At 48.1% G+C, this 18580-nt stretch overlaps 1 protein-coding gene across 1 annotated transcript; it reads left to right on the top strand.

The window, feature by feature from the left end:
- Positions 1–10650: 10650 nt before the first annotated feature.
- LOC109786257 (putative laccase-5) lies at positions 10651–13112 on the top strand. Its single transcript, XM_020344840.4, has 6 exons — positions 10651–10809; positions 10897–11048; positions 11136–11380; positions 11465–11593; positions 11713–12666; positions 12767–13112. Exons 1-6 carry the CDS (start codon positions 10687–10689, stop codon positions 12895–12897), a joined length of 1734 nt encoding a protein of 577 aa, XP_020200429.1. The 5' UTR covers positions 10651–10686; the 3' UTR covers positions 12898–13112.
- Positions 13113–18580: the final 5468 nt, after the last annotated feature.

The raw sequence follows: 18580 nt of genomic DNA on the forward strand, positions 1-18580 counted from the left end.
GATTTTTTATGTCTTCAATTAAGGACTGAGATCGGGTCATTTCCGCGTCCAACAGGGCATCGCTTTTGTCTAACAGTTTTTGAATATGTTCCATAGCTTTCTGTTGTTCAGTTGCAATTTTAGCAAGTGTTTTGTAGCTGGGTTTGGATTCACAGTCAGAGTCATCTTCACTTGATGTTTGAAAGTAAGCATCGCGTGAGTTTACCTTGGCACCGCGTGCCATGAAGCAGTAGGTGGGAGCAGAGTCATCCTTGTCATTAGCATCAGCGTTGGTGACGGAGCCAATGTCTTCAGTGTTGAAGATGGACTTGGCAACGTAGGCTGTAGCTAGAGCCAGACTTGCAACGCCGAAGTTGGACTCTTCCTCAGACTCCACCTCCGCCTCCTCAGAAGCAGACTCCTCCTCTGAATCCATTTCCTTGCCCACAAAAGCACGGGCCTTGCCAGATGAGCTCTTCTTATGTGATGAAGACTTGGACGAAGACTTGGAAGAAGACTTTGAGGATTTCTTCTTCTTCTTGTCATCAGAATCATATTCCTTGCTCTTCTTCTTCTTCTTCTTCTTCTTCTTCTTCTTCTTCTTCTTCTTCTTGTTCTCATTGTCCCACTAGGGACACTCAGAGATGTAGTGTCTAGGTTTCTTGCACTTGTCACATGTTCTCTTCTTATGGTCATGAGTGGAAGCTTCATCATTTCTTGAGCTGGATCGTGAAGACTTTCTGAAGCCTTTCTTCCTAGTGAACTTCTGGAACTTCTTCACAAGCATAGCAAGCTCTTTTCCAATATCTTCAGGATCACCAGAACTGCAGTCAGATTCTTCTTCAGATGAGGAAACAGCCTTTGCCTTCAAAGCGCGAGTTCGGCCATAGTTGGGACCATAGATATCTCTTTTCTCAGATAGCTGAAACTCATGTGTGTTGAGCCTCTCAAGTATGTCATACGGATCAAGTGTCTTGAAGTCAGGGCATTCTTGTATCATCAGGGCAAGGGTGTCGAACGAGTTGTCAAGTGATCTCAGGAGTGTCTTGGCGATTTCATGCTTGGTGATTTCAGTGGCTCCAAGAGCACGAAGCTCATTTGTGATGTCAGTGAGGCGATCAAACGTGAGCTGGACATTCTCACTGTCGTTTCTCTTGAAGCGGTTGAAGAGGTTGCGAAGAACACTGATCCTTTGATCTCTCTGGGTTGAGACGCCTTCATTGACCTTGGAGAGCCAGTCCCAGACTAGCTTCGACGTTTCCAGAGCACTCACATGGCCATACCGTCCTTTGGTCAGATGACCACAGATGATGTTCTTGGCAGTAGAATCCAGTTGAATGAACTTCTTGACATCAGCAGGGGTGACACCTTCACCAGTCTTGGGAACGCCATTCTTGACGACATACCAGAGTTCGACATCAATGGCTTCAAGATGCATGCGCATCTTATTCTTCCAGTAGGGATATTTAGTTCCATCGAAGACAGGGCACGCAGCGGAGACTTTGATTATCCCTGCAGTCGACATAGCTAAAACTCCTGGTGGTTAAATCGAATCACATAGAACAAGGGAGTACCTTGCTCTGATACCAATTGAAAGTTCTAGTTATCGACTAGAGGGGGGGTGAATAGGCGATTTTTATGAAAGTCTTCAAAACATGGGAGTTTCGAAGACAAACGATAGAAATGAACCTATTAACATGCAGCGGAAGGTAGACTACACTAGGCAGGCCATAGTCAAGTATTCAATGAAGTGAAAGCACGAAGACTAATAGCAGCTAGGTAGTAATGATCAAGATGGAAGATAGTGAGAAGCCAAACAACAATCGAAGTCACACAGTGAAGTCAAACAGGTAACACAAGCAGGCAATGACTTCACGAAGACAGACTGTAAATAAAGAGAGGGAGAAGACAGAACCAGTCGCTTGGTGAGGACAAGGATTTGTTGGACCAGTTCCAGTTGCTGTGACAACTGTACATCTGGTTAGGGAGGCTGAGATTTAACTCAGAAGACCGTGTCTTCACCTTATTCCCCTTGAGCTAAGGACACCCAGTCCTCGCCCAATCACTCAGGTAAGTCTTCAAGGTAGACTTCCAAACCTTCACAGACTACGTTCACCGGCGATCCACAATGACTCTTGGATGCTCAGAACGCGACGCCTAACCGGCTGGAGGATTCACAGTCCTCAAGTGTAACAAGTCTTCAGGTCACGCGGACAGAAAGACTTCAGTGATGCCTAACACTCTTTGGATCTGGGTGTTTGGGCTTTGTCCTCGCAAGGATTTCTGTCTCTCAAAAGCTTCAGAGGTGGGTTGCTCTCAAACGACAAAAGCCGTGCACTAACTCTGAGCAGCCACCAATTTATGGTGTAGGGGGTGGGCTATTTATAGCCACTAGGCAACCCGACCCGATTTGTCCGAAATGACCCTGGGTCACTAAGGAACTGACACGTGTTCCAACGGTCAGATTTCAAACACACGCGGCAGCTTGACTTGGGCTACAAGTAAAGCTGATACATCTGCCTCTGGATAAGATTTGCTCTCATTGTCTTCGCTCAAAGACATAGGATTTGGTTGAGCATCACTTCAGTCACTCTGACTTTGTTCACTTGGACCCCACTTAATAGTACGGTGGTTCCTATGACTCAACAAAGAAGAAAATGAAACTACGAAACAACTATGTCTTCGCGCTCCAAAGTCTTCATGCGATGTCTTCTCATGTCATAGTCTTCAATGTGAATATCTTCACATACCAGCATTGTCTTCAATGTCTTCACACATTTTTAGGGGTCATCTCCGGTAGGTAAACCGAATCTATGAGGGACTACTACCTGTGTTATCCTGCAATTCTCACAAACACATTAGTCCCTCAACCAGGTTTGTCGTCAATACTCCAAAACCAACTAGGGGTGGCACTAGATGCACTTACAACCGGGCGTAGCCACACTCGGTTCATCTAAAGTTGGAGAAACTGACACCCGCCAGCCACCTGTGTGCAAAGCACATCGGTAGAACCAGTCTCGCGTAAGCGTACGCGTAATGTCGGTCCGGGTCGCTTCATCCAACAATACCGCCGAACCAAAGTATGACATGCTAGTAAGCAGTATGACTTGTATCGCCCACAACTCACTTGTGTTCTACTCGTGCATATAACATCTACGCATAAACCTGGCTCGGATGCCACTGTTGGGGAACGCAGTAATTTCAAAAAAATTCCTACGCACACGCAAGATTATGGTGATGCATAGCAACGAGAGGGGAGAGTGTCGTCCACGTACCCTCGTAGACCATTAAGCGGAAGCGTTATGACAACGCGGTTGATGTAATCGTACGTCTTCACGATCGACCGATCCTCAGTACCGAACGTACGGCACCTCCGCGTTCAGCACACGTTCAGCTCGGTGACGTCCCGCGATCTCACGATCCAGTAGAGCTCGAGGGAGAGTTTCGTCAGCACGACGGCGTGGTGACGATGTTGATGAAGCTACCGATGCAGGGCTTCGCCTAAGCACCGCTACGATATGGTAGTGCATCATCTCGTAACTAACTCATTAGTCACATTGCTTGCAAGGCTTATAGTGATGTGCATTACCGAGAGGGCCCAGAGATACCTCTCCGACAATCGGAGTGACAAATCCTAATCTCGATCTATGTCAACTCAACAAGTACCATCGGAGACACGTGTAGAGCACCTTTATAATCACCCAGTTACGTTGTGACGTTTGGTAGCACAAAAAGTGTTCCTCCGGTAATCGGGAGTTGCATAATCTCATAGTCATAGGAACGTGTATAAGTCATGAAGAAAGCAATAGTAGTAAACTAAACGATCAAGTGCTAAGCTAACAGAATGGGTCAAGTCAATCACATCATTCTCCTAACGATGTGATCCCGTTAATCAAATGACAACTCATGTCTATGGCTAGGAAACTTAACCATCTTTGATCAACGAGGTCAAGTAGAGGCATACTAGTGACACTATGTTTGTCTATGTATTCACACATGTATTATGTTTCCGGTTAATACAATTCTAGCATGAATAATAAACATTTATCATGATATGAGGAAATAAATAATAAATTTATTATTGCCTCTAGGGCATATTTCCTTCACAATGAATACATGTCTGCCTCATTGTAAATTGTGTCCACTTGCTCTTTCGCCACAACCACCATTACTTTCTCCTGGATTGTAGTGTATTGAGTTGCATATTCAATCAATGAGTTGTTGGGGTTCACGTACTTCTTGAGCACAGCATTGAATCCCTCGCTCCTTGCAGTTGTCTGCAAGAATGGAAAGAAATGCTTCATGTAGTACACTGGGGCCCAACATTTCCTGTTTTCGCACAACCAGTGAAAATGTTCGTTGTCGATCTGGCCATATTCATCCATCATTGCCCACCATGAGACAGTTACAACGTCATACACAATCATTGGTAATTAAAGTACAAGTATGCTGGTAACTTTTCTTAGTTGTTAGATGGTAACTTCATTGAACAAATTTTCCAGATCTTTTTTTGTTCTTTTTGATATGTGAAAGTTTTCTTTTCTTTTTTTTGTTTGTCTTACACCTAGTCTGGTAACTTTTCTAAACCAATAGTTGGTATCAACATATGTAGTTTTTCCGGTACAAAATAACCAGACCCATTTTTTGCTATTATCAAATGTTAAAATGTTTTGTTTGTTATTTTTCTTTTGTTCCCAGATGGTGATTACATGTCCACACATTGTTCCCATTCTAATTTGATGTTGGTCCAATGAAACTGCCCCCTGGTAATATAACCAACAAGATCATGGTAACTTGTGTAGACCCACACATGGTAACTTGTGCCTCACACATATTCATATGGCTTCTCAAGTTTGCTGCATGGTAATTAAAATGGGTCAACAGATTAGTTACGTACCAGTCAAGCTGTTGTCGACACAAACTTTGAACGCTTTGTTTAGTGGTTTATCATCAGCCATAAGCTTTCCAAGTTTCTCCTGCGCCTTCTTCATTATATGCCAGCGGCAATTTCTGTGTATTATGTTCAAGAAGACCTCGTCGATCGCACTCCTCATTGCAAAGTCCTGGTCTGTGATGATGTTTTTTGGGGCAACACCACCCATTGCATGGAGGAATGTGTTAAACAGCCACACAAAGTTTTCCTTTAGTTCGTTTCGAACGAAGCCACACCCAAACTGGATGGATTGACCATGGTTATTAATTCCAATGAATGGTGCACACGGCATCTTGTACATGTTTGTCATGTATGTCGTGTCAAACGACAAACAGTCATTATACTTTGCATATGCCCTACGTGATGCGCCATCTATCCAGAACAAGTTCTCAACCATGTCCTCACCATGAAGTTTGATTATCTAGTAGAAATATGAATCTTTGGCCCTCATCTCTTGGAAGTATGCAATTGTGCTCCCAACGTCCTTGTGGCGGTGCTCTAAGCGGAACTTAGGTCGTTGATTAGCAATGTCTTGTGTCGTGTAGGGTATGTCTTTACCGCTTCCGTAGAACCATGACATCAGCTGCATCTGCCTCGCAGTCTCAACGTTGCATCCGTGCAGAACCCTCAAGAAGTCCTACTCCTCCTTCGGAATGTACCAATGTGATGATAAGAATTTTTTTAGGGACGGCTTTTTGATCAGGGGGTGATTGTGGTTGTCCTCGAAACGGTCAACAGTCCACCATGCATCATCGTGGGATAGGTACATGTGCGCTTCACATTCAGTCCTAACAACTTTCTTTTTTCCCTCTTCTTGACAATGCTGGCTGGGTTTTCCACATCTTGCAGCTCATCCCTGTCCTTGCGTCGTTTGCCATATTTTGTACAAACTAGGAGCACCCTGCTTATAGTTCCATCAACCCTCTCTTTCTTGAATTGCTGCCTAATTGCAAAGCCAGTCCTGCGTGCGTAGGTGTTGTAGTGGTCACGTGCGCTCTCCAGGGTGTCAAATTTTGTCCCTTGTAAAGGTGGCTTAGGTGTGGAATATGCCTCCATGTTGCTGCCTTCCATATCAGCGTCGATCCCAGCAGATTCTGGAGTTGCTGGTTCGCTTATTGTCTGCTCTCCAAGGCTCCCAGCTCCTGTGCTTGCATTTGTTCCAGCACTATGTGCATTTGTTCCACCACTGGGCAAGCTGTTGTTTGCGCTGATTGCCCGAGCACCTGCAATTTGGCCTGGTAGATTAGTGAATATTGCATGATAAATAACAATTTTCCATCATGGTAGTTTTCTGAAGATTCAGTGAATTTATCTTTCTTTTCTGCCTAAACAACCCTGGTAATATGAGTGCACCAATGCTGGTAATTTTCAAACCCACTTCAATAGTAAAGTATTCTTTCTGCCTAAAAAACCCTGGTAATTTGCATTTTTTGAACCTGGTAATATGTGTGCACCAATGCTGGTAATTTTCAAACCCACTTCAATAATAAAGTAAAAAACTGGGTTTTTCATTCCATGATGATATGTAAACAATAATGTTGGTAATTTTACCTGTTTCGATGATGTTTGGGTATGCAGAATTGTTGCTTGGTGTGCGCGCTGCATCGTCCTCTTCATGCATTCTCCCTCCGCCTCCATATTCTACATTATCTCCTCTGCTAGCATCCATTATCTACTCCTGCTTGATTGTTTTTACGTTTGCACGTTAGTATACATTTACACGTGTTGACTCTTTTTTTGAAACTCATTCTTTTGTTTACTCTTTACACAGTTGTTTGAAGGCAAGAATCGCAAGGGTGATTGGGAAGAACACTAAACAGGACAATTACACTACAACATGAGCATCTCCATTAAAAGGCACCACTTTTCTTTATCCAATGTTAGTACTTAGCTAAAGTGGATGATAACTTTTACTATGTACAGATTGATAACTTATTTACTTCATGCAGTATAACATTCTTGTAGACTAAAAAATGAACCTTTTTTGCAATGCATTTTCCATTGTATGAGAGAATGATTTTTGTGATCAATAAAGGTTCCTCTTTCCTTTATCTGTCTTTATTTTTCCATGGTAGACACAAAATCTATGTTTTTTGTAGCAAGGGAATGGGATATTATTTTGGGTACTCTGTTATGTTGCATAAAGTTGGTAACAAAAACTACGAGGGGTTGGTAATTTTGTACTTAGTTGATTGGTAAGTCACTGCAATAGGCAGAATTATGAGAGAAGTTTGCTTATTCTGTTTCCATAAGGTGGAAGGATGGTAATTTTTGCATAGATTGGGGTGGGGGTGGGGTAAGTCTTTGTATTAAGCAGGATTTTTTGGAGATTTTGGATGAGTCTTGATTCTTACCAGGGTGAGGTGATGTTGCCTGGTGATTTCTTCGCTGTATCCCTGGTAATTTCCGCCGCTTCCCTGATGATTTGCTCTGGTTTGATCCAGATCTGGAGGAGGGCTTGATTTTGAGCAGCTATGTAGGGGGGAGGGGCGGGTGGGTGGTGGGGAGGGGCGTGTGGGTGTGGTGGGGAGGGTGAGAGAGGGTATACTTGCGTGGGAGATAAGGGGGGTGGGGGAAAGTTGCGATCTGGAAAGTGCGTCGTGGGGGGATGGCATTTTCTGTTGGGCCTTGTACGGTGATCGGCCTGGTAAGCTGGTGGGTGATCGACAGGTTGGTATGGTACATTTCCTATCGGGCACACTGTTGCCAAATATCACTGTCCTTTGATTTATATAGAGCGTTGGCTCATTTGAACAAAATAAGAGTTAATTCCACTTTTTCGCCCCCAGGTCTACCTTTTTTTTTACCAAAAATACATCATTTAGCCGATTTTCACATTTTTATCTAATTTAAGCTAATATGTGTCAACAATTACCCCCTTTTTTACCTTTCTTACTGTTTGGACCCAGGTCTCATTGCCGACCAGACTTGCCACGTCAGCTAGTTTTCTCCGTCGGGATCTCAGTGTCGCTCTTCATGCTCAAGAACCTAGTGTGGCTCAACATCGGGGGAACAAGTTTTCGTGCGAGATTTCGCTGGATTTCAACAAGTTGAACCGGCTCGGGTAGCGGAGACGCTAAGAGCAACTCCAATGGGGCGACCCATTTCGTCCTCGGCCTCCGTTTGGGTCGGCGCGGACACAAAAGGCGGCCCAACGCGTCGACTCAAACGGACGCGCGTCCGTTTTTCGTCCGCAGGCGACCCATTCCCGGCCCATTTTTTAGCCTGATTTGCGTCGGCCCGGACACGCGACGGACGCGCACGCGCTCGGCTACTCCTGTCCCCGGGCCCGCTGGTCTGTGGCACATTGGCCTCCCGTCTCACCCTGCGGCCAACAAAGCAACCCTCCCGCCTCCTCCGTCGCCGACGCCGCCGCCCATTTTTTCCAGCGACTCTTCCAGCTGCCGCCGCCTCCACATCCGCCCAGCAACGCCGCCCCCTCCCCCTGTCGCCCTTCGCCGCCGTTTTGCCCCCGGGGAGCAAACTGCTTCCCACCGCACAGCCGCCCGTCTCCAAGAAGCCGCCTCGCCGCCCCTGCCACATTCGACCGGCACGCTCGTCGGACGCCGGCACACTCGTTGGACCCCGGCAGGGCAGCTAGCTGGTCTGTGGGTGCCGCGACTCCCCTCGCCGGCCGTCTCCTTCGTCGACGCCCGCAAGCTGTTCGACAGTTTGCCAAGGTACGAAATGGACTCCGCCGACGAGTTCTTTTTCCACAATTTCCTTTGCGACTCCGACGATTCGTCGTCCGACGAGGAGGAGGAGATATTGGCTGCCGTGTTGGTCCATCACCACCTCAACAGCCAGCGGCCGTTGTTTCGTGGCTCCATTCCGGGCCACCTTCCAGCGTTGAATCGCAACCGAGAGAGCGGGCATTTCCTTCTCTGGAAGGACTACTTTGATACAACAAACCCATTGTTCAAACATCACAAATTTCGCCGCCGGTTCCGTATGTGTAGGCATGTTTTCAACCGTATTAGAGAGGGAGTGGTCGGCTATGATGACTACTTCGAGTGCAAAGAGGATGCCGTTGGCAAGATTGGTTTATCCTCTTATCAGAAATGCACTGCCGCCATCCGAATGCTTGCATACGGAGTGTCCGATGATCTCATTGACGAGTATGTCCGTATGAGCGAGTCTACATGCCTAGAGTCCCTGTATAAGTTATGCAAGGCTGTGATTGCTGTGTTTGGCCCTGAGTACTTGAGAGAGCCGACAGCTGAAGATACAACCCGTTTGTTGGCGATGAATGCCAGCAGGGGCTTCCCGGGGATGCTTGGCAGCATAGACTGCAGGCACTGGGAGTGGAAGAACTGCCCCTCTGCTTGTCAAGGGCAGTATAAGGGACATGTCAGGGCTTGCACTGTCATACTAGAGGCCGAGGCGTCTCAAGATCTCTGGATCTGGCACTTTTTCTTTGGCATGGCTGGATCACACAATGATATCAACGTGCTTCAGCGCTCGCCGGTGTTTGCTAGGCTTGCCGAAGGCAACAGCCCACCGGTGAACTTTACTGTCAACGGCGACAACTACGACAAAGGGTATTATTTGGGTGACGGTATCTATCCTCAGTGGACCACTATTGTCAAGACAATACCCAACCCTGTCGGAGAAAAAGGGAAAAGATTTGTCCAAGAGCAAGAGAGTGCTAGGAAGGATGTCGAGCGTGCCTTTGGTGTTTTGCAATCTCGATGGGGCATCGTTCGGTATCCTGCTAATACTTGGAGCACGCAGAAACTATGGGAGGTGATGACTGGTTGTGTGATCATGCACAATATGATCATACAAGACGAGCGCCCTGAACGTCTGTACGATCGAGGCTTTCAGTTTCAGGGTGAGAATGTTGTGCCTGAGCATGGAGTAGCGTCAACATTTGAGCAGTTCACTCAGTTTCATGAAGACATGCGTGATTGGGAAACTCACGTGCAACTGCAAAATGATTTGGTTGAGCATATGTGGACTCATGTTGGCAACCAATAGATGTATCTTCTTTTATTCATTTGCAAAACTATGTGAAACATTTTTATTTGTATTTGGCTTGTAAAACTATACTATTTATTTGGGCGGCCAGACTATTTGGCTTGTTAAACATTTTCATTTCACAATATGTTTGAATGCAAAATCAATGTAAAATTGGGCGGCCAGCCGGCCACGCCTGCACATATGGGTCGGCGCGTTGAGCGCGCTGCCGACCCATATCAAAAACAGGGCGGACGCCGGGTGGTCGGCCGACCCAATCGGACAATAAGCGAACGAAATCGCCGTCCGTTTAGGTCGGCCTGTTGGAGTTGCTCTAACCGGATAGTCTGGGTCCCAGTAGGATGGTGTTGTTGAGATCATTGGCGGTAAGAAGAGGAAGCATCTCCCTTGCAAAAACTTAATACTAGCCTACGTGGCAAGCTCAGTTAGCATTGGAATGTAGGTCCAAGCACATAACGGGCAATTTTTTTAAAAGGGGTAGTTAGTGGCACAAATTAACTAAAATTGGATAAAAAATGTGAACAAACTACTAAATGAGGTATTTTGTGTCACAAAGGTGAAACTAAGGGATAAAAAGTGAAATTAACTCAAGAAAAAAGAGCAACGGACGAGCAAATGGCCCAATGCCAAGTTTTGCTATGGAGCCGCACCAACTTGATCGGCCAACAACTACCACGGGTGTGACCTGCTACCATGCAGAGCACGAAGCGATCATGGTCCTATATAGACCCCGTACTCATTTCTCGGTAAGTGCACCACTTCACTTGCTTCGAGGTGCAACCAAGCCACACAAAATGGGCGCTCCTCGTGGCCTCCGGCGACACGCCGCCGCCTCCGCATGCCCCCTCCTCGCGTTCGCCGTCCTCCTCGCATTGCCGGGCCTCGCCGCCGGCGTCACCCGGCGCTACACGTTCAATGTACTCACGACGTCTGTGTTATCTTCTTGAAGAGTGAACGACGCATGCATCGTTGTTCCTTGACCGTTCGTGTTGTGTCATCTTCAGGTGGGGATGACGAGCGTGACGCGGCTGTGCGGCACCAAGAGCATCCCGACGGTGAACGGGCAGTTCCCGGGGCCGAGGCTGGACGCGCGGGAGGGCGACCGGCTCGTGGTCACGGTGCACAACCACATGAGCCGCAACGTCTCGTTCCACTGGTGAGGAACGACATCGATACCTGTACGCATGTACGGTGCTGTATGATCTATGATGATGATGTTTCAGTAACGGTCTTTTGTGTGCAGGCACGGGCTCCGGCAGCTGCGCAACGGGTGGGCGGACGGGCCGGCGTACATCACGCAGTGCCCGGTCCAGCCGGGGCAGAGCTACGTGTACGACTTCACCGTCGCCGGGCAGCGCGGCACGCTGTGGTGGCACGCGCACCTCTCCTGGCTCCGCGTGCACCTCTACGGGCCTCTCCTCATCCTCCCCGGGCTCGGCGTGCCCTACCCGTTCGCCGCCCCCTACAAGGAGGTGCCCATCATGTTCGGTACGTGCGTGCTTTGTTCGGGATCTTGCATCTTTTTTTTTGAGGGGATGCTCAATTGCTCGTTGGAATGGATGTTGTTGGCAGGCGAGTGGTTCAAGGCCGATACCGAGTCGGTGATCAGCCAGGCCCTTCAGACTGGCGCTGGCCCAAATGTCTCCGACGCCTACACTTTCAATGGGCTCCCAGGCCCAACTTATAACTGCTCGTCCAAAGGTACTTTTACTTCTCTCCCAAATCATCAACATGCCAGGCCTGCAAGCCCAGCAGTTAATAAAGCAATTCGTCTACTTTTTTTCTGATGAAAATGTCGGCAACTGAAATGCGCGTGCCAGACACGTACACGCTGAAGGTGCAGCCCGGGAGGATGTACATGCTCCGGCTCATCAACTCGGCGCTCAACGACGAGCTCTTCTTCGGCATCGCCAATCACACGCTCACCGTCGTCGAGGCGGACGCCAACTACGTCAAGCCCTTCACCGTCAGCACGCTCGTCATCTCGCCTGGGCAAACCATGAACGTGCTGCTCACCACGTCCGCCAACCCTTCGTCCCAGGCGTTCGCCATGGCGATCGCGCCGTACACCAACACCCAGGGCACGTTCGACAACACCACCGCCGCCGCCGTCCTCCAGTACGACGCCACGACGGCGCCCAGCTCCGCCCAGAACCTCCCACTGCCGGCCCTGCCGCGGTACAACGACACCAACGCCGTGGCCAGGTTCACGAGCAACTTCCGGAGCCTCGCGAGCGCGCAGTACCCGGCGCGCGTGCCGCGGGCGGTAGACCGGCACGTCCTATTCACCGTCGGCCTCGGCACGGACCCGTGCCCGTCCAACCAGACGTGCCAGGGCCCCAACGGCACCAAGTTCGCCGCGTCCATCAACAACAACTCCTTCGTCCGCCCCAGGAGCGCGCTCCTCGAGGCGCACTACCAGCGCCGCTACGCCGGCGTGCTCATGGCCAACTTCCCGACCACGCCGCCGCACCCGTTCAACTACACCGGCACCCCGCCCAACAACACGTTCGTCGCCCACGGCACGAGGGTGGTGCCGCTCAAGTTCAACACCTCGGTGGAGCTGGTGATGCAGGGCACCGCCATCCAGGGCGCCGAGAGCCACCCCCTGCACATGCACGGCTTCAACTTCTTCGTGGTCGGGCAAGGGTTCGGCAACTACGACCCCATCAACGATCCGGCCAAGTACAACCTCGTCGACCCCGTCGAGCGGAACACCGTCAGCGTGCCCACCGCCGGCTGGGTCGCCGTGCGGTTCCTCGCCGACAACCCCGGTAATCTTTATCGACACTTGTTGGCATGCTTGACTTGCATGTACTCTTGTTTACTCGGCAGTGGCCAATGTCGACTAATTCGATGTGCATCGTGCGGCAGGTGTGTGGCTTATGCACTGCCACTTTGACGTCCACTTGAGCTGGGGACTGTCCATGGCGTGGATGGTGGACGACGGCCCCCTGCCCAATCAAAAGATGTTGCCTCCGCCGTCCGATCTTCCGAAATGTTGATGACTCCTACGAGGGGCGAAGATCTGCGAATGATTTCTTGCCTGCCGACCGCATTTCTATCTTCATGTTCGACGTACCAACTACCACTCCTGGATCTGGACTATTTATTTTGTATACTGATGTGCCGATTTCCTGGGAAGTCATTGGACTTTGCTTCCACGCACTTGAATTCCCGTTTTGAATCCGAATAAGAAGTGACACTGTTTATTCTTGGACACCTTTTCTTACTGTGTACACCCCTTGTAATATGAGTTACCACATCTTGATCACTTATAGTACCTCAAACATCCGACTACATTATAACCAAATCATACATTTACTTAATCTTCTGCAACCGTTTTTACTTTTTTGGGGATAAAGATGCATTGTGCGAAGAATGAACTTTATAAAATTGGTTGTAGACATGGATAATTAGATTGCTGGTACGAGGCAGAAAAAAATGTATCACCGGGGCCAAGTGCTGTTAAAACTGATTAGGGAGGGCCAAACCATTGAAAACTATTTTTTAGCAGCAAATAATCACTATTTTTTCAGTGTTCATTAGCAAATATGCACTAAATCCCTGATGTTAGGGGGGGGGGGGGGGGGCAGAGTCCCTGCTGGTCGACATTCACTAGGGCCTGTGGCGGCGTCTACGATGATTGTTTCTTCCTTTGTCATGAGTTTAGTGATGTTTCCATTGATTTTGTCCTAGGGGTGCCATTATGGTGCATATGTTTTAGCTACTAAGTCCAAGAATTCTAGCCCTTTTGTTTGGCAAGAGGAACCTCCTGAATTTCTTGTGTCTGTCATGTCAAACAATGTAAGCGTTCTGCCTTATGAATAAAAACCGTCATGAAGGCTTTTCCTCTTCTTTTAGGATTAACTATGGTAAGATGTGAGGCTGATGACGTGACAAACATGCGAGATATGTTTATGTAGAAGTTACGCATAGGAAAATAGGCAATTAAATGACATGTTGTGACCATTCGGCGTGAATGGTGAGTTATATAAAAATATAGGATGGCGGGTTGATGACTTGGCAGACATACATGATTTGTTGAGATTTGATGAATCTGTGTTCTTTACTACAAACTCTTTCTCGATTGACGATGGACGAACTACGAGATTTTGGGAACACACTTAGCTCGGGGGCGCTCCATTAACCGTTCAACATGTAAGCTTTTACAATATTGTGCAAGGAAAAGATGTTTTGGTTGCTTTAGTATTTTGAGTGAGCCGGTTAAATATACAAGTCCTTCAGGCTTAGGGGACAGATGGGCTTTGTGGCTTCACTTGGCGCATCGGATGATGTCGGCCCAACTTAACAAACAAACCTAATGTATTCCAATGGATGGAATTACAGTCCTCTAGTTTTCTCTAGCAAATCGATGTACGCTGACCTAATCAACGTTGGCCGGTTTTTAGATGTCATCACATATGGAAGACTAAGGTGCCATTAAAGTTCAAAATATTTATGTGGTTCCTTTACGGAAGGATTTTGATAAAAGGATGATCCTAAGATCATGGTTAATAGCATAACTGAATGTTGGTTATATGTTTTTTTACTATCTCTTGGCAATATGTTGTTGCCATGTCATCTATAGTCAATCTTAATTGTAGCCAACATGAAAATAGTTAGCTATGAACATATACTACCATGGCCCACCTTACACTCTCACAGAGTTCCTAGGAGCACGTGCTATAGCTGATTGTTAATCTACAATTTGCTTCTCTTCTCCCTCCTCTTAGAGCAACTCTAGCAGACCCCGCATCCGGTGCAAACCCGCATAATTCCGGCGATTATACGGGCTCGGCCCATTTTTCTGGCCAGACCAGAGCCCGCATATGTGTCCGGCCCGTAATTTTTTTTGCCGCAGCCCGCAAACGCAACCCCCGAGCCACTATAACTGCGGGTTTGCGGGGCAGATGCGGGTCGAAACCCTATCCTCCCGCCGCCGCGTTCCCCTCCAATTCCCCACCGCGCCGCTCGATTTCTCGCCGTCGGCGAGCCTTGAACCACCACGGCCGACTCGGGGGATGAGGCGGAGCGCCGCCGCCGCGCCAGATCTGACGCCGCGCGCAAGCGGGGGGCGAGTCGGTGGCTCAACCAGGGTGCCCGGCCACCGCCGGCATTCAACCGGCGCGAGCTCGACGAGTTCGAGCTCGAGCGCACCCGTCGCCGCCGCGCCTCCTCCGGCAACTGGTCCGCGGGGAGCTCATCCGGCCACGGGTCCGCGGGGTGATCATCCGCGGGCGCATCAAGCTCGCGGCTCGTTCCGGTGAAGAGGGAGCCGGAGGAGGCCGTGCCCGATGCGCCGCCGCGCCGAGGCGTCATCGGACCCGAGGACTACCTCCCACCGGGGCAGGAGGAGCTCCTCGAGCGCGTCGTCCTCGAGCGTTCGGCGAGGGATCAGGAGGAGATGGAAGAGCGCATCCGGCGCGAGCTCGAGTACGAGCGGCTCTTCCTCGAGACGGGCCTCACGACATCGCAGGCGCACGCATCGAAGGAGGCCGACCTGCGCGTGATGAAGGAGGAGCAGGCCAAGCTCTTCGTCGACCTCGACTCCGACTCCTCCGACTCCAACTGATCGCCGCCGGTGGGCAGCTACCGCAGGAGGTCCGGTGAGCTCAATTTTGTTGCAGTGGTGCGGTAGCATAGGCCCTCTCTAGCATATCTAACCTTTATGTATGTACGTGCCGTGTATGAACTTATTATGCGAAGAAGAACCATCTATGCGAGCGAGCTCCGGCGAGCTGTTGCTTCAATTTCTCGTGCGAAACAACTTTTTTTAAAATTTAGGGGTTTCTTTGCGGTTTCTAGTGTGCCGCCGCAAATTTCGGCATGCATAACTGTTGGGGAACATAGTAATTTCAAAAAAATTGCTACGCACACACAGGATCATGGTGATGCATAGCAACGAGAGGGGAGAGTGTTGTCCACGTACCCTCGTAGACCGAAAGCGGAAGCGTTAGCACAACGCGGTTGATGTAGTCGTACGTCTTCACGATCCGACCGATCCAAGTACCGAACGTACAACACCTCCGAGTTCAGCACACGTTCAGCTCGATGACGTCTCGCGGACTCCGATCCAGCAGAGCTTCACGGGAGAGTTCCGTCAGCACGACGGCATGGTGACGGTGATGATGTCGCTACCGACACAGGACTTCGCCTAAGCACCGCTACAATATGGTGGAGGGGGGCACCGCACACGGTTGGAATAGATCAACAGATCAACTTGTGTGTCTATGGGGTGCCCCTGGCCACGTATATAAAGGAGTGGAGGAGGGGAGGGGCCGACGCTCTCTTTGGCGTGCCCTGGGGAGTCCTACTCCCACCGGGAGTAGGATTCCCCCCCTTCCATGTAGTAGGAGTAGGAGACAAGGAAGGGGAAGAAAGAAGAGAAGGAAGGAGGGGGCGCAGCCCCTCCCCCTAGTCCAATTCGGACTAGGCCTTGGGGGGGGGGGCGCAGCCTGCCTCTCTCTCTCCCCTAAAGCCCAATAAGGCCCATAAACTTCTTCCCCGTATTCCCGTAACTCCCCGGTACTCCGAAAAATACCCGAACCACTCGCAACCTTTCCGATGTCTGAATATAGTCGTCCAATATATCGATCTTTATGTCTCGACCATTTTGAGACTCCTCGTCATGTCTCCGATCTCATCCGGGACTCCGAACTACCTTCGGTACATCAAAACATATAAACTCATAATACCGGTCGTCACCGAACTTTAAGCGTGCAGACCCTACGGGTTCGAGAACTATGTAGACATGATCGGGACACGTCTCCGGTCAATAACCAATAGCGGAACCTGGATGCTCATATTGGCTCCCATATATTCTACGAAGATCTTTATCGGTCAAACCGCATAACAACATACGTTGTTCCCTTTGTCATCGGTATGTTACTTGCTCAAGATTCGATCGTCGGTATCTCAATACCTAGTTCAATCTCGTTAGCGGCAAGTCTCTTTACTTGTCCCGTAATACATCATCCCGTAACAGTTACAATACTTGCAAGGCTTATAGTGATGTGCATTACCGAGTGGGCCCAGAGATACCTCTCCGACAATCGGAGTGACAAATCCTAATCTCGAAATACGCCAACCCAACAAGTACCTTTGGAGACACCTGTAGAGCGCCTTTATAATCACCCAGTTACATTGTGACGTTTGGTAGCACACAAAGTGTTCCTTCGGTAAATGGGAGTTGCATAATCTCATAGTCATAGGAACGTGTATAAGTCATGAAGAAAGCAATAGTAGTAAACTAAACGATCAAGTGCTAAGCTAACGGAATGGGTCAAGTCAATCACATCATTCTCCTAATGATGTGATCCCGTTAATCAAATGACAACTCATGTCCATGGCTAGGAAACTTAACCATCTTTGATTCAACGAGCTAGTCAAGTAGAGGCATACTAGTGACACTATGTTTGTCTATGTATTCACACATGTATCAAGTTTCCGGTTAATACAATTCTAGCATGAATAATAAACATTTATCATGAAATAAGGAAATAAATAATAACTTTATTATTGCCTCTAGGGCATATTTCCTTCAGTCCCCCACTTGCACTAGAGTCAATAATCTAGTTCACATCGCCATGTGATTTAACACCAATAGTTCACATCACCATGTGATTAACACCCATAGTTCACATCATCATGTGACCAACACCCAAAGGGTTTACTAGAGTCAATAATCTAGTTCACATCGCTATGTGATTAACACCCAAAGAGTACTAAAGTGTGATCATGTTTTGCTTGTGAGAGAAGTTTAGTCTATGGGTCTACCACATTCAGACCCGTATGTATTTTGCAAATTTCTATGTCAACAATGCTCTGCACGGAGCTACTCTAGCTAATTGCTCCTACTTTCAATATGTATCCAGATTGAGACTTAGAGTCATCTGGATCAATGTCAAAACTTGCATTGACGTAACCCTTTACAACGAACCTTTAGTCACCTCCATAATCGAGAAAACATATCGTTATTCCACTAAGGATAATTTTGACCGCTGTCCAGTGATCTACTCCTAGATCACTATTGTACTCCCTTGCCAAACTCTTGGTGAGGTACACATTAGGTCTGGACACAGCATAGCATACTTTATAGAACCTATGACTGAGGCATAGGGAATGACTTTTCATTCTCTTTCTATTTTCTGCCGTGGTCGGGTTTTGAGTCTTTACTCAACTTCACACCTTGAAACACAGACAAGAACTCCTTCTTCGATTGTTCTATCTTGAACTAATTCAAAAACTTGTCAAGGTATATTCTCATTGAAAATCTTATCAAGCGTCTTGATCTATCTCTATAGATTTTGATGCTCAATATGTAAGTAGCTTCACCGAGGTCTTCTTTGAAGAACTTCTTTCAAATACTCCTTTATGCTTTCCAGAAAATTCTACATCATTTCTGATCAACAATATGTCATTCACATATACTTATCAGAAAGGCTGTAGTGCTCCCACTCACTTTCTTGTAAATACAGGCTTCACCGTAAGTCTGTATAAAACTATATGGTTTGATCAACTTATCAAAGCATATATTTCAACTCCGAGATGAATGCACCAGTCCATAGATGGATCGCTGGAGCTTGCATATTTTGTTAGCACCTTTAGGATTGACAAAATCTTCTGGTTGCATCATATACAACTCTTCTTTAATAAATCCATTAAGGAATGCAGTTTTGTTATCCA

This window comes from Aegilops tauschii, chromosome 3 (assembly GCF_002575655.3).
Source record: "Aegilops tauschii subsp. strangulata cultivar AL8/78 chromosome 3, Aet v6.0, whole genome shotgun sequence".
Classification (NCBI taxonomy): domain Eukaryota; kingdom Viridiplantae; phylum Streptophyta; class Magnoliopsida; order Poales; family Poaceae; genus Aegilops; species Aegilops tauschii.